Here is a 21,262-nt window from a genome sequence, read left to right as displayed (position 1 = left end):
TTATAGTAGCTTCTGGATCTGTTTATGAAAACACATTTTGCAAAAGTGCTGGTTGAATATAGATGTCAGTCAGGCTTAACACATCCATATCGTTGACTATAGATTGTCAAAGGGTGAGCAAACTCTCTGTCACATACAGACACACAACAGCAGACATCATAGAAATGTATACATATAATATGTGTGCATATAATATATATGCTGTGCATTTGTAAAATAAGATTACTTTCAATGAAATATGAATTTAGACATCTTCTCAAATGGAAATGGTTTAAGTTGATTATATTTAATCATGTACTAATAACATAACATCAAGGCTTTTTTTAATTGTGAGAAACTAGTCCTGATGTGGTATTGTAGGCTGAGTTGGTTGTCATTGCTTGAATAGCCTATTATATTGTTATTATAAATAATGGAGGAGATATACATAGTGCCTCATAGGATAATGATCTAAAGAGATCAGCAATCTAGAATTTCTTAGAAGAATCCAGAAGGCCAGAATCTTCCATAGCAGTATGGGCAGTAAAGGGCATATCCATAACCACCATAGCCACATCCCAGGCCTCCATGGCTATAGCTCAGGCCACTGTAGTAGCTGCTGTAGAAGCTCATGTGTGAGAAGAAGGCTCAGAAGAGCAGAGTCATTTTCTAGAGTTTTAGGTTTATAATCTATTCAGGACCTTATAAACGACCTGAGTGGTATGTGGGGCAAACCACAGGCACTGTCGGATTCATGTTTCAAACTAATTGGTATTAAAACCATCTCAAGAATTTCTCGTAACTAACATATCCAAGACAACTTTGTTGTGTGTCAGGACGCCTGTAATGAAATCATGTGCTTTTGATGAAAGATTCTTCTACTTTGGTGACTTGTTTATTCCAGATTCCTAATTTAGACTATGTCAGTGCTACCCTAACATTGTAAAAACAATATTCTACCTGTTGAAAATCCTAGTTTTACTAAAAATATCCTTCTTACACCTGCATATTTGCTGCCATGGGAACAAAAGAGTAGTTTCAAAGGGAAAGAGAAGGATGGAAAGATTGTGAGAAAGAAGACATGATGCCTGGATTCACTTGTTAACACTGAATGACTATTTTATCTTTTTTAGTGAAGCAATAATATTAGCTTTGGTTTAGACTTCAAATATACATTTATCTATAATTTTATATGTGATTCCACGCCATGGCAAAGACCTTGAACTTTGACCCCAATTACCCTGAATATATGAAAAGGAGAGACTTATTTTACTAGAAATTTGAGTTTTAATGGATTCTAGAAACTCTCAAATGATTTATTGATGTCGTGTACCACTGTATATGTTGCACTGAAAAATACACATCTCTTCTGGTATTCTTACTCAAAATGTATAACCTCAATCTAGTATGATAAAACTTCAGTGAAACCCAAACTGGGGAATATTTTACAAAACACCCAACACTTTCAAACTGTCAAGATCATGAAGGCCAAGGAAACACAGAGGAACAGTCACTAATTAGAAGAGACTAAAAAAGATTCTACAACTAAATGCAATGCGAATTGGATTCTGGAACAGAAAAAGGACACTAATGGGAAAAAATGATGAAATAAAATCTATAGTAGCTAAGAGTATTGTATAAAGTTCATTTCTTTGGATTGATAAATATACTATGGTTATGAAAGATGTAACATTAGGGAACATTGAGTGCTGGGTATATAAGAGTTTTCTATACTATTTTGGGAACTTTCTGTAGGTCTAAAGTTATTCCAAAATAAGAAGTTAAAAGGAAACATAAAAATAATCCTCCATTTTATTGATTTGGTCATTTACTAATTCACTTATCAAACTTTATTAGCAACTAATTATATACTAGGCACTATTTTTTTTATTTGAAGAGTTACTTATCTATTTGAGAGAGAAAGCAAGAGCATGGAGGAAAAGGGTAGGGAGAAAATCTCAAGCAGGCTCCACAGCCAGTACAGTGCCCAACACGGGGCTCAATCCCTGAGATCATGATCTGAGCAGAAATAAAAAATCAGACACTTAACCAATGGAGCCATCCAAGTGCCCCATACCAGGTACTATTATGAGTTCTGGGATGGAGCAATAGATAAGACAGACAAGGACAATATTGTGATGGAGCTTACATTCTAGATAAGCAGGGACAGGAGATTCAAGACAGACAAAATTTAAGTGAGTGAGTTAGATAATTTCAGATAGTGATGAGCCTGTGTAAATAATAAATCAAGATGAGCTAAGGAAAACTTAGAGAGTTATTGGTGAGGGATTACTTCTGAGTGGTCAGGGAAAGCCTCACTGAGAGAACCAAGAGAGAAGGATAAGCCATTCTCTCTGTTACTTCAAGAGCTCAAAGGCAGAGTCTTGAAGGCAGAAGCAAAGCAAGCCCATCTGAAGAGCTGAGAAGACACTGTGATCTATATATTGTAATGGAAAGGAATAGAGTTACCAGATGAGCTCATAGATGTAGTCAAGGCTGTGGCATGCAGGGTCATGTCAGCTGTGTTTTCTAAGCTTTGGGTTTCCAGATGTAGCAAACAAATACTGAAATTCAAATTTCACGTGTACGTGTCTGGTACATACTCTAGCCATCCTAATGTGGGCAGACATTGAAGGATTACCAGCAAGGAAGGTCATGATTGGATTTATGCTATGTACACTTGGAAAACTAGAAGAAAAGAATGAATAAGCCTGAGTAGTATAAAGAATCATCAACTAAATTTTGTCTTGTTAAATTTCTAACAATGATTAATCTATGAAAATATACATACCTTTATATATATTAAGATTGGAAACATATATATTATATATATATCATGTATATATTATATATTATATTATATATAATTTAATTATATATAATTAAAGATTGGAAATACAAATTGAGACTGGAGAAAAGAATGTATCCAAAGTAATCCATCTAATAAGAGTTTAGGCAGAGACTAGAACCATATGTGGGGAAAGAACCTAGCAGGGAATTCCCACATTTGAGGGTAAAATCTGAGGAGAAAAGGGAAAGGATATTTAGGAGAAGCAGTGACTGAGGTTGGAATTCAACAAGTGTGCGTGATAGGATGAAGACTAAGGTTGGAGAGCCTTTAGGAATGAAGAGAGAAGTTGGTGAATCTGGATGCTGCTCAGAGGCTGAGTAAAATACTTGACCTCTAGATTTGGCAGGACTTAAATCTTGATGATCCCTGGAAGAGGGATCTCAGGAGAGTAGTGGAGATGAAAGATCAAAACACAGGAGCAGAGAGATAAAGGGGTCTTAGAACACTGCTGTAGAGATATATTTGTGAAGTTCTGTTATGAAGCAGAATACAGAAATGGGGATTACTCTGAAGAGTATGAGCAGTGAAAGAAGGCTTGTTTAATTTTTGATTATGGAATATATTTGCGAATTGAGTATATTTAGAACACACCAGAAAACGTAGGAAAAAAAAATGGCATGCAGTGCAAAGCTCTCATTATTATAATCAGAGATACCAACTTAAATCTCAGAGGAAGCATTCATTTTAGGAATTAATTCCTAAAATTAGGAATCCAGGGAGAAAAAAACCTAGAAAATGTTATTAGAGTCATCATTTGTATATAACACAATGTATTCAATGACTTTTTAAGTAAAATACAAATATATCTCAGGTTAATTATAGTTTTTTTAATTGGCTGATGCAGTTTAGTTTTACCAGATTTAAGCAATGTTCTAAGAACTTAAATATCCTTGAAGAAGAATAAACATCATGCTATTTCAACTAGTTGTTGCTAAAAACTTATTGTTCGCTAGGCTCTGAACTGTGAGAATTGAGTCTATTGGAATTTTCCATATGGGAAATTTGAATGATGTGGTGAAGATGTCCTCTGCCTGTAATATCTTGACTCAGCAGATAGTGACTAAAATGTCACAATGATGTGGTACTTTACAAAAATGCACCTACCAAGACACGTACATGGAAAGTACATTCAAAGATATATGGTCGCTGAATAGATGAATGTGTGGATGTGATCATTAGTATGAAAAAAATTTTTGGTTCATTGACATGCTATTTTCTTTTGACTCATTTGAAATAGTTACCATGTAAGATGAATTGTATACTTATAAAAAATCTATGTCCTTATTCTGATGATCTCCAGAGAGAGTTGGTTAAAATGCAGAGGGTGGCTAACTTCTTGAACCATCTTCACTGTGATATAAACCAGCCTGGATTCCATTCTAGACACCCTGCCTAAGGTTACTTGAGGGAATACATAAAATGATATTTTGCATAAGAACTGAAATTAAGGATAATTTGAAGGTTTTCTAGGTAGTTTGGTGGAGACAGGTGATTTGGAGACCCTACTCTTCCGCCATCTTGCTCCTCCCCCAAGAACTGAAATTAAATATCAGAAATCACTGTGGCTGTATAGATGGTGCTGACTTCCCACATGCATTTTCTTAAAGACAAAGAAGTACATTTTTAAACTATAACATAAAACTACCCCTACTTTTCTTTGAATACCTTAAAGTATGAGCTATCACACTGATTTGAGTGAAGATAGTTTTAATTCAAGGGTTAGGCAAGAGAGCTTAGCATGTGAATTTAACACGTCCATACTGATTGGACGTTTCAGAAAGAAACAGTTCTCTAATTTATTGTTAACATTGTGTGATGATAAGCTTATTGGATACTTACTTAGAATGTTGACTAATCAGTGCATATACAATTAGGACAAGAAAAAAGAAATATAAAAATTGGGTTCCACAGAATAACATATTTTCATGTCCTTCAGTAGAAATTGGACATAAATGAGAATAAAACCCATTTGTATAAACAGGAAAGTAGAAGATATTTTGTTCAGACCTGTTTCCTTTGAAATTTTAATGAGTTAAATTATTATCAACATCATGAGCATGAAAGATAAATTATGCTTTCAATATAGAAAAAGGCACTAAATCCCCGAAGAAATTAATTATTTGGATCAAGACAGAAGAAAAACTCATGAATAAGAAGAAATGTTATTCTTTGTGAAATGTTATACAATAATATAATTATCTGGAGGCCAGGACCCTAGCAAATGCATTCTTTCTTGAAATAAAGGATGATTATAGGACATTAAAATGAAGGTCTAAAATGGGGCAGGTCTGTGTAGAGTGCATGAGTGTCTTCCCTCATTTAAGCCCAAAACTGGATAAAAGAATTCCAAACAAAGCAAATCACCTTAATGCCTCTGAAGCTTTCTCTTATGGTTGAGGAACAACAAACTAATGCAATTAATCATAAAATTACCCAATGACATGACACCTGTGATGTGGTGGGTGACATCCACATTGAGAGCATATAAAAGGCCTCTGCAGGGAGAACTGTCCACACTACAGTGAAGTGACACTTCTCTCCTTCTCTACCCAAGTACAACCTCAACAACCAACACCATGTGTGGCAGCTACTATGGAGGCTATGGCTATGGAGGCTGCGGCTATGGAGGCTGTGGCTATGGAGGCTGCGGCTATGGAGGCTGTGGCTATGGAGGCCTGGGCTGTGGCTATGGCTCCAGCTACGGCTGTGGCTTCCGCAGACTGGGCTGTGGCTCTGGCTGTGGCTCTGGCTGTGGCTATGGGTATGGCTCCCGCTCTCTCTGTGGCTGTGGCTATGGATGTGGCGCTGGCTATGGCTCTGGCTTTGGCTGGTACTAACTGAGGTCACACTGGGAGACTCTCACCCTCCACACCTGAACTTGAGATATTTGCCTGTTCTGAGCCCCACGCATTCTGAGTCTCATGGTTAAGTGCTGATTACCCTACATCACAGGTTTTAGACATGACTTTTTCTGCAGACTTGAACTCTGGTGTTCTCTTCGTCTGAACTACAAGTCCTTCCTTTCCTGGATATAATTTGTGAAAAGTAGAAGAATGTGAAAAGTATCCTGTGAGTTCTTACTGGATGTCTCATCTGAATAATACTGTCATAGATCCTGGCTTTCGATTTTCATACAGATTGTTTTTCTTCATTTTTCTAATAAACTTCTTCAGTCTGGCATAACTATCTCGGTTCTCTTTTCATTCAATATTGACAGTTATGCTTTTAGCTTTTTAAAAAATTATTTATATTAAAGGAAACAATTGCCTTCTTTAGAGGATATCTTCTTTTTCTATTTCTAATTCAGTTGCTCTACCAAATCCTTGATTTGTGACATCAAGGAAGCAACAATCTTTGTAGCTGTCAGTTTTCTACTCTGGTTAAGTGGTAATAATGTTGTGATGCTGGGTTAAGATAAATGAGATAATATTTGCCAGTTTAGTTAAAGGTTGCCTGGAAGCATTATATATTCCAAGTGCTTTTACATCAAAATCTTTATTTGTTGAAATTCCTTCTAAGATATGAGTGTTGGAAGGAAAAATAAAATAAAATAAAACCAGGGAGGGGAAAAAACCATAAGAGACTTAACTCTAGGGAAAAACTAAGGGTTGCTGGAGACGTGGGTGGGGAGATGGGCTAAATGGTGATGGGCATTAAGGTGATGAGCCTTGGGTGTTATATGGAAAAGATGAGTCACTAAATCCTACCCCTGAAGCTAATACTATAGGTTAACTAATTTGAATCTAAATATAATCTTGAAAGAAGAAAAAAAAAGACCAGATATGAGTGTTCATGCATGATTCCAGTTTCTCATTTTTGGTTCAGGCATATTTAAGCAAGAAGTGTTTCTTATGCTTATTCAGCCCAAGAGGTAAAGTAGTTCAAACCCACCTAACAAGTCTTGCTATGGTTTAAGAACTATTTTTAAAAGATGACACCATCTTGGGGGCCTGGGTGGCTTACTCATTAAGCATCTGCCTTGGGCTCAGGTCATGATCCTGGAATCCCAGTCTCTGCTCAGCAGGAAGCCTGCTTCTCCTTCTCCCCCTGCTCGTGCTATCCCTCTCTCACATAAACAAATAAAATATTTTAAAAAAAAAAGATGGCATCAACTCTAAAATCCATTACCTGTTTATATTTAAAGCTGCTTTATAATCAATCAATCGATCAAGCTGCTTCATGGCATCCTCCATACTTTCTTGTCCTGAGTCATTTCTTTCCTGTCATGCATGCGGTTTCACAGTTATAGCTGCAGTTGCTTGCCTTTTCCACCATTTTGTGTATTTCCATGTGTATGTGTGTGTGTCATATATCTGTAAACTTCTCAATTATTATTTCTCAAAATGTGATTTCTCGATCCTGGACATGAATGAGTTTAAGTGTTGTATTTAAGATAATGGTTAACCTGCCAAGGTTCACAGTTCAAAATTGTTGACCTCACAAGAAGGAATTAAGATACCTGGAAATATCAAACCCCCAAAGAGAACATATTTTCTTCAACATATACCTGTGTGAGGAGTTGTCTTTCCTATTTACTTTATTCTTGAAGCTTAGAATTTTTGTTTAATATTAAGTAGAAAATAATTGACCTATGTTTACACATCTAAAGAAATGTAGGTTTTACAACTATTTTGCCTTGCTGGTAAGTCATAATAGTTGAATATAAATGATGCCTTGGATGTAGGGTCACAAGCCAAGGTTCTTGCTGGTTATGCTTTTCCAGGATTTTCCCCCAACACATGCTTTAACATCACCTAGAATTGATTAATATTCTTAGCAGCTCTACCACATTGAATCTGAGGTTAAATGCTACCATTATCATCCCCAAATAAACATCTATTTTTTTATACTCACATTGGATTGTCAACTTCTTTAAAATCTTTAAATTCTGAATATCTCTAATTGAAATTGAAATACATGGGAATCTTTTACTCTTTATTCCTTATTTGTTTCTCTTTTTCTACAGTAACAGATCTCCACCTCAACATCATTGTGTTCACACTATCCAACAGTATACACAAAATACTTCCTAAATTACCACCCTAAAACATAAAACACGCCTCTTAACTGGCTCATGACATTTGACAAATTACGGAGCTTTTTGGAAATTGGTGTTCTTGTAAAAATGTTAGGTGTGACCATAGAACCAGGCTTCTTGGGTTGCTCTGAGAATGTTAGTATCTAGTAAATATAAATTTTTACTATTTCATGCATGGTTTATTTTCTGATTCTTTGCATATAATAGAACCATTTTCTGTGAAACTTATTCTATGCTGCTTATGTAATTCATATTCCAAAGCTCTGTATAATAATATATATTTAAAATCTAAATAATAATAATTAGTAGCATTTTTTTAGCTGCTTACCATAGGACAGTCACTTGCCAAGTCTTTTATGCACATTGTCCTACATAAGCCCCAGAACAACTCTACAATGTGTTAAAATTACTGTTTTATAGTTGAATAAAAGAGGAATGAGTTAACTTTCCCACTGGCAGTTTTAATGTGGCAAAGAGATATCTAATAACTACCTATTTGTTGTCTCTGTGCATGTGAATATAAAAATGTTGTTGGTCTTTCTTATCTAAATAATTGCAAGGATTTTTTCCCCCTACTAAACTTAAAAGAATCACCTGGGTAAGTTTAGTTACTAATATCATTTATTATATACTAATACAAAATTAGTATAAACTCTGATGAACAAGTCTTTCATTACTTCCTTCTTTCTTCCTCTATTCTCAACCTGCCACTTTAATTATAAAATTCCATCTTATTTTTGTTAGATATCTAGACTCTTTGATGTACATGTCTTACTCTACTTGGCATAATTGTTGTCTTTTTATACTTTTGCTCCAAATTTTGGGAGAGCTTGTCAGTCCCTTCCCCCATCTTAGCTTATGTTAAATTTTCTCCTTTCAGTAAATGCAATATATTTTTCCTGAAAAATATATATTTCTTCTTTTTTAGACTTACTATGCTTGCATTCTCACAATTATCCATTCTATGTATCTTAAACATTATGAATTTTAGAATTTAAAAAATCTGTTAAAGGGTTCTCTCTTCTTTTGCAATAGTGCTATTTTGACAGGTGGGCTTGTTCTGAATCCTTAGATCGATTCTCTGATTTTTGATAGCATGTTCTTTTCATACAGTTTTATCCATAAAAGAATACTCTACATACCCAGTACTTAAGCTTAGTACTTGTTCCATCAGAATTTATGTGTGTTCATATACAAATCTTTCATATACAATCATAAAGAAAAATGTTTAGATTTCTAATTTTATTTTGCCTATTTAGCAATATCTATTATTTTTTAATAAGATGTATTTATTTTAAAGAGAGAAAGTGAGAGAGAGGGGGCAAGGGGAGGGGCAGAAGGAGAGAATATTAAACAGACTCCACACTGAGCATGGAGTCCAACTGGGACTTGATCCCATGACCCTGAGCTCATGACCTGAACCAAAATCACAAGTTGGATGCTTAACCAACTGAGCCACCCAGGCACCCCAGCAATACCTATCATTCTTAGGAAGACCTTATGGTGAGGCAAGTGGAGGTAGCCATTTCAAACGCTCCATCAAATATTTTATTGCTTATGTTAATTGTGGCTGTCCTGCTGATCTATGGTAGATATTAATGATTTTAACTTCAGTTTCTATTTCCTCCCTAGGTGACTAGTTTTTCTTTTTCATTCTTATATACAGAATTTTAATCTATTTGCTTTTTCTTATAGCCAGTCTTATCAAATAGCATAAAAAATAGTCTAAAAATTCTTGCAAATAGATGGCACCACTTGCATAATTACAGTAACATCTATTAATTTCTTGTAACATTACAGAACTTTTACACCATTGCTATCATAGTCCCTTATTTTCTGAAAATATTTAGAAACTTCATAAAGTTGTTTATGATCATATTTTTGAACCTAAATTCAGCATAAATGCTATTCTTTTTTGATTGCATATTTAATATATACCCGGTATAGCAATGTTGAATCAGTCAAGGTTTCTGATTTTCAAAAACAGAACAAATATCAGGTATTGAATAAATAAAAGAAGTTAGCATTCTCAGGTTTTCTGGAAAAGCTATGTAACCAGGAAAATGAAATAGTAGTTTTTAAAATCCCATTAAGGAGGTTCTAGGAATACACTACTGTGCCATTTCTTGAGTAAAGACATTGCAGGCTACAAGGATGAAGTTTGGAAATAATTATCAGAAATTCTATGCTTTCCCCTCCTTATATATTATGTGTTTGCTACTATTTTCAACATATAATGATTCCTTCTATCACCTACTTGCCCACAGTTCTCCCTCCTGAATTTGGGCTTCATTGAGAAAACATGCTGCAGTGCCAAGGAACATATCTACTTATCTGTCTATCTATCCATCTATCCCCTATCTATCCAACTAATTTCTTTCTAAATGGATATTTTTTTTCAATCTCTTTTTGAAGAGATTTTGAGAATTTACCAAAGTAACTGAATACTAAGAAAAGAGAAAATCTCAATTTTTAGAGTGCTATTGTCATAGGATCTGAGCTCATGTTTGCATAGAGACCTCAAATACAAAAATTACCTCTTATTACATTGGAGGCACACAAAGACCAGATGTCAATCAAAATTCTGGTCCAACTATGTCTCAAAATGGGACTAATGCATAAATCCATGTTGTAATCATTTCTGCAGTCTTGTGGGTATAAATAGCATGGATAGAAGCTAACTGAACGTTTACATGGTTCCCTACCAATAAATTAAGTAGGAATGCTCAAGTGGAAGACCCTGAAAAAATATATATAGAGAAAGGAAGGTTTCATATAGGAATTGTGTCACCAGTTATGGAGGCTGAGAAATCCCATAGTCTGCCATCTACAAGCTGGAGAATCAGGAAAGCCAGTGGTGTAATTCAATTTGAGTCTGGAGGCTTTGAGAACCAGGAGTGTCTATGTCTGAGGGCAGGAGAAGAGAGCATGTTCTGGTTCCCGTAGAGAGAAAATTTGTCCTTTTCCTGATTCTTTTTTTGTTCTGTTTATGCCCTTAACAGATTGGAGGGTACCAATTGGAGGGTACTCACATTGGTGAGAGTGACCTTCTCTATTTAGTTTATGAACTCAAATGTTAATCTCATCTAGAAATACCCTCACAGACACATCCAGAAATAATATTTTACTAGCTATCTGAGAATCCATTAGCTCAGTCAAGTTAACACATAAAATTAACCATCACAGCATAGAATGACCGAGATTATTGCCACCATTAAAGACTTAAAGGATGTAGGAATTGGGATATCCATCATATACACACTTGATTCATTATTGTTCTTCTTGCAGAATTCAGTTTTTGGCAAACCCCCATGTGTGAGTTGCAGCACAGACTGCCGGATTTCTGGAGCAAGGCCATAGTGTGGTAAAATATATTCACAGCTCAAAAGGAAGCATCTAGGTTACTAATGGAACCAGGCAGAGACTAAACATCTGTCACTGTGCAATATCAAATGACGATGTGTGCTGACCTTCATGACTGGGTACTCTCAGATCCACCAAGCCATAAATTTTGGTAGACCTAGCAGCCGGAATCTAATGTTAAGTGGTAATGTAGATTCAGAGTTAGTTAGAGCAGGTGCAAAGGTCATGAATGAGTTCCATTTGTTATCTGCCTAAAGCCTTATCTAGCCTAATGCCTACCTGTAGCACTAAAGACTTTCTATAAGCTCACTGCTATAACCTCATGGGTGTTCTGATGACTAAATGGCAGAGCAAGAATATACTCAGGCATGGTTTGTGGATAGGTCTTCTCAATAGGTTGAAGTTAACCTGAAAACAGACTGCTGTTGCAGTAAGAATTGCTTTGAGAAAGAATAGTAAGGAAAACATCCCAGTAGATGGAAGTTTCATGCAGTATGTCCAATCATTAATTTTATGTGGAGAGAGATGTGGTCTGAGCTAAGAACATACAAAGACATCTGGACAGTTATTAATAGTAGGGTGAGTTGTTCAGGGGTTGGAAAGAGTATGCTTAAATAAAGAGATCTGAGAAGGAATTGTACCAGAGTGGATAAAATTATGTAGATGTTTGTGTTTGATGTCAATTTTCACTATAGTGCATCAGCATCAGAGAAGGTTGTACAAAACAACCAGGTGGACAATGACTCAGCCAGGAAGTGCCTAACAGCTTCTGTCATCTGCAATTCCAGCACATGCACAAACGAGCTCAAAAATAGAATTACCATAGTGCAGAGAATATTGAAGTTGGAATATTCAATCTGAAAGCAAAAGATTTCACTGAGCCTTCAATGGGACACCACACTTAGAAGATGGCAGCTCTTGATGGCAATTTGATTTTATCAGACTCCTTCCATACAGATGGAAGTTGCTATTTAATAGGAGTGATAGTTATTTGGGTATGAGTTTGCCTTTACTGTCCACAGTGACATGAGCATCACCAATATCTGAGATATGTAGTGGCTTATTTATGATCAAAAAGTCTTGGGAATCCTTGGGTGGCTCAGCGGTTTAACGGGGCCTTCAGCCCAGGGCGTGATCCTGGACTCCAGGGATCAAGTCCCGCGGCGGGCTCCCGGCATGGAGCCTGCTTTTCCCTCTGCCTGTGTCTCTGCCTCTCTCTCTCTCTCTCTCTATTATGAATTTAAAAAAAAAAGTCTTGCATAACATTGCTTTGGACTAAGACAATCTCTGATAAGAAGATGAAATAATGCACCCATGACCATGAGATCTGTTCATCTTAGCACATATCACATTAGCTAGCTGAAATGGTTTCTTAAAATGCAGCTAATGAATGAGCTAAGGATAATACTCTATGCGATTTGGTATTGTCTTTACAATGTAGAATATACTTTTAACCAATGAGACCCTGTTCCTAAGATCTGGAATATATAGATTTGAAAAAAACCCCAAAACCTTTCAAAGAAAATTGTTCACTTTCACCATCACTCCCTGGGACCCACTTAATGAATAAAAAAGACTACCTGATAACAGTGCGCTCCACATACCAGTAGATCAGCAGAGAAATTAATCACAGTAATGATTACTATGAAGACATATAGTTCTGCTCTCTAGTGAGAGTTTGAAAGTACATGTCAGAAATTTACAGGACCTATTGGGGCTTACTCCATTTCCAAAGAACTACTCTACTGTACAAGGACAAAAGAACTGAGGATTCAGACTTCTCAGGGATAAAGTTTTAGCTACCTAGACCAGCAGAGGCACCAGCAAACCATGAAGGCAATGTAGAATGGTAATAAAGGGCAGAGATGATGAGTGTCAATTACTGCTTAGAAACCAATTTGTAGCTAAAAAGGGACTTTAGCTTGTCTGATTAATCTTTTTGCTGCTGTGTAATTTGGCTTTGTTTTTGAGAATTCATGAGCAGCTATTGTCTTTAAGAAGTGGTGATAGAAGAAATTGACCATAACAGGAGATATGCCTGCACCTGAGTGGTGCAAAGAGTAAACTCTAGAAGATGGCTGTCGGTATACGCTCTGCATCCATTTCAGCCACGCTTAAGGCTTTCTCTTGCAAGCTGTTGAATTTCTCAGAATGAAGCCTTTGTCCCTTCAAGTGCCAATGAATTCATGTCTTTGGAGCATACTTCAGCTGATAGAAAAATAGCAGCTATGCAGCTATACACACACACACACACACACACACACGAACACACAGATTCTGACACTCAGAAGTGATGAAGATGAATGGATATATGAAAAAAACATACTATACACTTGCAAATTAACTTATATTTAATGAAAAAATAACAAATGATACATAAAATCAGAATTTTCCCAAGATTGGATTTGTGCAAACATAAAAAAAATGAATGGATTTTTTTTTTTACCCCACAAAAGCGTTGAATATTCTAGATAGTTAATGAGTTGGTGATTCTTTTATCATAATTGGCCTAGATTTAGATATTAGTGTTAAGATAGAAAATAATACTAACATAATAAAGAATCCTTATATAAATGACAACAGGAACTACCCAAGGGATCAGCAAACTAGAATAGATCAGTAGAAGCCAGAATACCAGTATCTTCCAAAGCAGCATGGACGGCAGCAGGCATAACCATAGCCACCACAGCCATAGCCATAGCCACAACCCAGGCCACCATAGCCGTAGCCCAGGCCGCCGTAATAGTTGCCATAGTAGCACATGGTGTCAGGAGTGGAAGGTTCAGTTGAGGAGCAGAATCAGTTCCTTGAGTTTGAATTTCATAATCTGTACAGGGCCTTTTATACAACCTGAGTGGTATGTGAGAAGACCACAGGAAGGATTGACTCATTTCCAAACAAACTGATATTTTAAAAAAATCTGAAGAATTCTTTAAAGCCAGTATATTCAGGACTCTTTTGCTGTAAAGTCATGTACCTATAAAAAAAAGTATTTCTTAATTACACAGTGTTTGCTTACTTAAGAACCCAGCTTCCATGAGATCTTATGAGCAATGCAAACCTCATCTCTGTTATTATTATTGTTGTTGATTTGATTTGAAAATTTTTTAAGTTTTTATTTAAATCCCAGTGAGTTAACATAAAGTGTAACAAAAGTTTTAGGTGTTAGGTGTACAATATAGTGATTCAATTCTTCCATACATGACTCAGAGTTCATCACAAGTGCACTCCTTAATTTCCATCACCTGTTTTACCCACCTCTCATCTGGTAACCATTGATTTGATTTTTTAAAGATATGATAGGTGATTCCTTTTTCTAATCTTTACTGAGGAATAATTGACAAATATAATGGTATACATTTAAAGTGTACATGATTTGACATACATATTCATTGTGGAGTGATTATCAAGATCAAGATAACTAGCATGTCTATCACCTTACATCATTAACTTTTTTTATGTGTGTGTGGCAGCAATGAAATCATTATAGAAATATAAAGATGGATGGACATTCAGATGGACACACGTGCTTCAGCAAGGCTTGACTTAAAACTGGAATTTAAAATGTGGAGCTTCTCCTTTGCCTTCACTTGTTTTTCTGTAGAATCCTTTGTTCCAGAAATTCCATGTCAAAATTGACATTTCACTGACCTCAGTGTGGACTCAGTAAGGCCAGCGCCAGCACTAGTCATAAAACCACCTCAAAGTTATGTTACTATGTGAGCAGCTGGCAGCAACCACCAGATTCCTATAGGAACCACCCAGATCCTGTATTTTCCTACAAAACCCCTCAGCCTGTTACTCCCGGTGGGTCTGCAGTTCTGAAGGCATTAGTCTATTGCAGCCTCCTTTGCTTGGCAAAATAATAGAGCTATTGTTCCTCTTATTTTGTTTAAAGATTTCATTTATGTATTTGAGAGACAGTTCAAGCAGTGGTGAGGAGCAAAAAAAGAGGGAGAAGTAGACTCCCTGCTGAGCAAGGAGCCCATACAGGGTTCAATCCCAGGACCCTGAGATCATGACTTGGGCTAAAGGCAGACACTTAACCAGCTGAACCACCCAGGGACCCCTCTTTTCTTCCTCTTAACCCCCAAACTCTGTGTTCATGTTATATTTCACCTCTGGATCACAGAGGTTGGTTTTCAACAACAGTAAGAGTGCATAAGTGCATAAAATCTTCAATCAAAAATTTTCAAGCATACAACTGTTACTAACTATAATCACCATGTTGTATATTAGTTCCTCCCAACTTATTCTTATAACTGAAAATTTGCATCCTTTGCACCACATCATACCATTTTCCCCTTTTCCCAGCCCCTGGCAACCCGTTATATTGTCTGTTTCTGTGAAATTGCCTTTTGTTTTTGTTTTTGTTTTAGTTTCCACACATGAGTGATACCATATGGTATTTTTCTTTGTCTTATCTCAGCATAATGTCCTCCAGTTTGATCATTGTTTTTGTAAATGGCAGAGTTGTCTTCTTTTTATACAGCTGAATTTGTGCCATTTATCTTTATGGGCCTTAGACATAAAGAGGAAAATTGTACTCTACCAGAAGTCTTAGTTTAGAAAGCTATTTTATTTTGTTGATTTTTTTTCATTTTTTAACTTATGTTTTTATGATGAACCCACTCCATGGCATACACTTTAAGCATATTGGTAAGAGAAATGAAAAGATAGACATAGTCTTTATTTTCAAGAAACTTAAATTCCTGATGAGGGTAGAGGGAAGACAGTGACAAACACACAATAGGCAATTAAATTCTGAAATAAATATATTAAATTCTGATAAGAATGAGTACTTGAAAAACAATAAAAACCAATGAGTTGAATGAGTTATTTGTTACTTGGTGGAGTTAATTTTAAATTGAGTAGTCAATAAGAGAAGACATATCTGAGGAGATGGCACTTTCTTTTTTTTTTAATAATAAATTTATTTTTTATTGGTGTTCAATTTACCAACATACAGAATAACACCCAGTGCTCAACCCATCAAGTGCCCCCCTCAGTGCCCGTCACCCATTCACCCCCACCCCCCGCCCTCCTCCCCTTCCACCACCCCTAGTTCGTTTCCCAGAGTTAGGAGTCTTCATGTTCTTTCTCCCTTTCTGATATTTCCTACCCATTTCATCTCCCTTCCCTTCTATTCCCTTTCACTATTATTTATATTCCCCAAATGAATGAGACCATATAATGTTTGTCCTTCTTTGATTGACTTATTTCACTCAGCATAATACCCTCCAGTTCCATCCACATTGAAGCAAATGGTGGGTATTTGTCATTTCTAATGGCAATAGCCAAACTGTGGAAGGAGCCTCGGTGTCCATCAAAAGATGAATGGATAAAGAAGATGTGGTTTATGTATACAATGGAATATTACTCAGCCATTAGAGATGGCACTTTCATTGAAATCTGAATGAATAGAAGGATTTAAGCATTCTGGCTACAATTTCCAGAAAGAGGGGTCAGGAGTATGGCAAAAATCTTAAGGAGGAAGACAACTTGGTCTGAGATGCTGAAGAGCCATGGTGTTTGGAATATGGAAAATTAGAAAGAAAATTGTAGGAGATGATGTCAGAGAGGATAGTTTATTGTGGAATATTCTAAATGCAATGGGAAATCTATGTAGGTATGTTTCAGGGGAAGGCTGTAATTTAATTTTTCTTGAGTCACAAGATTGAGATATTGGAAGATAATATATTTGGTGTCATGAGGGGTCATGGACTGGGGAATGTTAAATTTCTGATGGGTATTTATGAGAAAAATTGAATAATCAAGTAAGTAAACAGTTGACTAGACATTTGTAAAAGGGTGAAGATAAAGAACATAGGGAGGACAAAAATAACGCTCTGATTTTGGGGTCAAATTATGGAGAAGATCATACAAAAATTCCTGGAAAGGTGAAGTTGGAGGCAAAAGAAGTGAGCAAGTACAGTGTATCACATTCTGAGAGAGAGAATCTGTCAAGAAAGAAGAGTTCAACTGAATTTTCAGAGCTCTAGTAAAATGAATACAGAGAAACAAACCATATTTATATTTGGAAAAACATGACAAGTGCACTTTTAACGGAGTGGTGGGTCAACAGTATAAACATTTGAGGGAAAGAACATGAGAGTGGAAGTCGTAATCTTAGAAATACATTTTTGAACTTTCTATGAAGACGAATAGTAAGTTAAGGAGTTACCTTGGGAAACTCAAGGGTATTTTGTTGTAGAATGATTTGTTTATTGTTTACTGTGTTTTTCATGAGAGATAAATAGCATTAATTATATTTTAGAGCATTAGGGCAGTAATACTTAACAAAAAAAGGAATGCCATTGTATATACATAGGCAGAACATGGAGGATTTTTAGGGCAGTGAGATTATTCTAAATGATACTACAATGATGGCTACATAATATTATAAATTTGTCAAAAATCATAGAATGCATAACATCAAGAGTGAACCCCAATTTAAACTATAGACTTTGATGATAATAATGTGTCAATGTAGGTTGATCAGTTGTAATAAATGTACCATTCTGCTCCCAGATGTCGACAGTTATGGGACAGATGAAATCTTCCACGATCATTTTAACTAGTTGCAAAACTACTTGCTAAATAATTATTTCATTAACCAATATAATTTACACATGAATTTATTCAATGTATAGAACTTAAGTCTAATAAAAATGTCAATCACATTATTTCAACTGATGTTCATAAAAAATAATTCTCAGTTGAATGAACTTCTTGATGACATCCAAAGTATGATAATTTGAAACAAATATTTGATGTAGTTGAGATTTTCTAACACTTATTATCTCACTGAAGGAGGGGCTAAAAATCATAATAATGTCTCTAGTTAAAAAAAAAATAATAATGTCTCTAGTTTATGGAAATATACTTACCAACAAAAATAAATAGAAAATACATAAAAAATGCATGGTAAATGGGTAAGTGATTTTGTTTAACCTGATTATTAGTAGAAAAACATTGCTCTGTTCTATTTAGAGGCTATATTCCCTTGACTAATTTGAATTACCTATCAAAGCAGATGAACTGAATGAATTAAATACAAAGACCTTGGGTACTGAATTCCAGAGAAAAGTTAACTGAAGTATGAATGATTTCCAATTTTGAACCCTCTTCCTACTGGATAACCCAATCTTATATTATTTGGTTATGCTTTAAGGTTATATGAGGAGATATGCACTAACAGTCTTTCAATTCAGAACATCATTTTATTGTGACCACCTTGGTCATTGATTATGGATTTATGTGCATAATCATATCTCCTTTCTGAATCTTCCCAAAGACATAAAATCTAGTTGTTTTAAGACAATAACAAGATTCTCTTGGTTTTTCTGTACCTCCTAATAGCCTGGATTGTCAAAGTGAAAACAATTAAGTAAAAACAAAGACAAAAACAAAACAAAACAAAACAAAAAACAATGATTATTTAAGAGAGTTCCTGATTAAATATAGGTGCCTGATTAAAAATACATTATCTATTTTAACATTGTAGGTCTTTAAAAATGAATTTTCCTTTGTATGATGGGCAAAATCAAGTATCTGAAGATTAAAAAATATCAGTCAGAATATTATCTGATAATTGTGCAACCTCAAATGTGAAAAGTTCTCCCTGTTAACTACTGAGGAATTACAAAAAAATAAAATTGGGAAGCACTGACATTTCAGATATAGTAAAGCCCATAAATATGTAACTGGCAAAAATTCTTCAATTACCCAAAAGCTAAAAAATGGTATCAATTGAAAATGGCAATTGATAGACATCTCAATAGAGTAGATCTATTATTATTATTACTCTTCTGGTGGTAGGTTCTAAACAGAAATTGCACTACCAAGGATAAACTATTTTTAGTGTCCTGAAGAAGAATTAGGCATAAAAAAATAAAACAATAATTTGCATAAGTGAAAAACCAGAAATGCAATCGGCTCAGGCTGGTTCTTCAAGACATGTGAATAAGCTGGCCCTTTGTTAATTATATTCCAGAGTTGAGCGGCATTGTGATATTCTGTGCTGTGTCCTTTCAGAGGTGGAGAGACCACTGAAACACCGAAGAGGAAGAAACGTTTTGAAACAAGGTAGAGGCAAAACTCATAGGTCAAAATGAGTGCTATTGGTTTCTGGAAATACAGGAAAAAAGTATAGATTTTTTGTGTGTGCCAAAAGCAAGCCAAAATTGGCCTTCAGCAAATGCTTCTTGAAACTATGCATGTTTCTGAGGTTAAGTGAGATTTAGTGTAATACAGGGATTTGTATGTATGACTATCTCCCCTCATTATTGACATTGAATTGTTTGGGGGGAGTCCTGAGTCACCAAATAAAACAAACTTCTTTAATTCCTCTGAGGTTTTAACTTTTGGTTGAGAAACAACAAACTAATTAGATCAGTCATGAGATCGGCCAGTGGCATGACCTGTGTGGTGGATTCCATCCACTCTGAGGATATATAAAGGCCCTCTGCAGGGGTATTGTCCATACTGAAGTGACAGTTCTCCACTCCTTTTCTACCTAAGCACAACTTCAACAACCATCACCATGTGTGGCAGCTACTACGGAAACTATTATGGAGGCTGCGGCTGTGGAGGCTGCAGTTATAGAGGCTATGGCTATGGAGGCTGTGGCTATGGAGGCCTGGGCTGCGGCTGTGGCTATGGCTCCAGCTATGGCTGTGGTTTCCGCAGACTGGGCTGTGGCTATGGCTGTGGCTATGGGTATGGCTCCCGCTCTCTCTGTGGCTGTGGCTACGGGTGCGGCTCTGGCTTTGGCTATTACTATTGAGGATGCCATGGGAGACTTTTCTCTTTCACACATGTAACATCACTATTCACCAGCCTTGAAGACCATGTCCTTGTGTTCCTACATTAGGTTGAAGCAACTCTGATTTGCAAATTGCCCCACAATCTAGTGGCCCCTGTCTGGATCTAAAACCCATAGTTTTTTATTCTCAACCTTTGCTTATGAAAAGCTAGAATGTGATATTCATCTTGTGAACCCACTTACCTCCTTTTATTTGTCACTGATCCTGCCTTGATAATTTTTATGCATCATTCTATTTCTGTGTTCCCTAATAAATTTGGCAAACCTGAAATAAAAACCTTGTTTCTTTTTATTTATTACAAATAATGGAATTTTAAAATTTATTTTTAAAGATTTATTTATTTACTTTAGAGAGAGAGTGAGAGAGAGAGAGCACATGTGTGCAAATGAGAGGGGGAGGGCAGAGGGAGAGAATGAATCTCAAGTAAACTTCCTGCATGGAGTCTGATGTGCGCTCCATCCCAGAACCCTCAGATCATGACCTGAGCCAAGATCAGGAGTGGGATGCTTAACTGACTGAAGCACCCAAGCTTCCCAGAATTTATTTTATTAAAAAATGTTTTGTATTTGTTTGATTCTAAGAAACATTGCAATTGCCTGTTTTCTACAGATATTCTTTTGCTATTTCTATTTCAATTGCTCTACTGGTTCTATTATGTCTCTGTTGATGGGAGTTTTTAGACTAAATGAGGTAATATTTGTCTTTTAGTTTACAGTTACTTAGCTCATGATAAATATTCTGCACACCTTTTCCTTTCACAAGCCATCATCTGCAAAACTCCAAGCCTCCCCAAATCTTTTTTTATGTTTTATTTTTAAATTATAGACAGAAAAATTCCCTCCCTTGGTGTGTAGCTCTGTGGTTTTGAAAAATGCATAGTGTTGTGGTACAACCATCAAAATGAAGATAGAAAATAGTGCCATCACTCTCCCTGCAAAATCCTTCATGCTTCTTTCTTCCTTGAAGTTTCAAATTTTTATTTAAATTCCAGTTAACATATAGTGTAATATCAGTTTCAGGAGTAGAATTCAATGATTCATCACTTAGCTACAACATTCAGTGTGCATTATAAGTGCCCTTCTTAATACCCATCATGCATTTAACCTATCCCCTGCCCACCTCTCCTCCAGCAACCCTCAGTTTGTTCTCGATAGTTAAGTCTGTTTTATGGTTTGTCCCCATGTTCATTTGTTTAGTTTCTTG

At 35.9% G+C, this 21,262-nt stretch overlaps 4 protein-coding genes across 4 annotated transcripts; 2 read left to right on the top strand and 2 right to left on the bottom strand.

The window, feature by feature from the left end:
* Window positions 1–477: 477 nt before the first annotated feature.
* Window positions 478–612, bottom strand: LOC111093559 (keratin-associated protein 22-1-like). The gene has a single exon (XM_038581133.1). The coding sequence runs from the start codon at window positions 610–612 to the stop codon at window positions 478–480; it is 135 nt and encodes a 44-aa protein (XP_038437061.1).
* A 4,749-nt stretch (window positions 613–5,361) lies between these two features.
* On the top strand, window positions 5,362–6,003 carry LOC102151782 (keratin-associated protein 6-1-like). Its single transcript, XM_038581132.1, has one exon. The coding sequence runs from the start codon at window positions 5,407–5,409 to the stop codon at window positions 5,665–5,667; it is 261 nt and encodes an 86-aa protein (XP_038437060.1). The 5' UTR covers window positions 5,362–5,406; the 3' UTR covers window positions 5,668–6,003.
* A 7,844-nt stretch (window positions 6,004–13,847) lies between these two features.
* On the bottom strand, window positions 13,848–13,994 carry LOC111093437 (keratin-associated protein 20-2-like). Its single transcript, XM_038581131.1, has one exon. It carries the CDS (start codon window positions 13,992–13,994, stop codon window positions 13,848–13,850), a length of 147 nt encoding a protein of 48 aa, XP_038437059.1.
* A 5,782-nt stretch (window positions 13,995–19,776) lies between these two features.
* LOC102151701 (keratin-associated protein 6-1-like) lies at window positions 19,777–20,019 on the top strand. Its single transcript, XM_038581730.1, has one exon. The coding sequence runs from the start codon at window positions 19,777–19,779 to the stop codon at window positions 20,017–20,019; it is 243 nt and encodes an 80-aa protein (XP_038437658.1).
* Window positions 20,020–21,262: the final 1,243 nt, after the last annotated feature.

The sequence above is a fragment of the Canis lupus genome, chromosome 31, assembly GCF_011100685.1.
Source record: "Canis lupus familiaris isolate Mischka breed German Shepherd chromosome 31, alternate assembly UU_Cfam_GSD_1.0, whole genome shotgun sequence".
Classification (NCBI taxonomy): Eukaryota; Metazoa; Chordata; class Mammalia; order Carnivora; family Canidae; genus Canis; species Canis lupus.
Note: the sequence above shows the minus strand (reverse complement) of the source record. Positions and strands in the feature narration are given on the sequence as shown.

What these genes read in the sequence shown, in the direction of transcription:
- LOC102151701 (XM_038581730.1), top strand. Translation starts at nt 19,777, where the DNA reads ATGTGTGGCAGCTACTACGGAAACTATTATGGAGGCTGCGGCTGTGGA.
- LOC111093559 (XM_038581133.1), bottom strand. Translation starts at nt 612, where the DNA reads ATGAGCTTCTACAGCAGCTACTACAGTGGCCTGAGCTATAGCCATGGA.
- LOC102151782 (XM_038581132.1), top strand. Translation starts at nt 5,407, where the DNA reads ATGTGTGGCAGCTACTATGGAGGCTATGGCTATGGAGGCTGCGGCTAT.
- LOC111093437 (XM_038581131.1), bottom strand. Translation starts at nt 13,994, where the DNA reads ATGTGCTACTATGGCAACTATTACGGCGGCCTGGGCTACGGCTATGGT.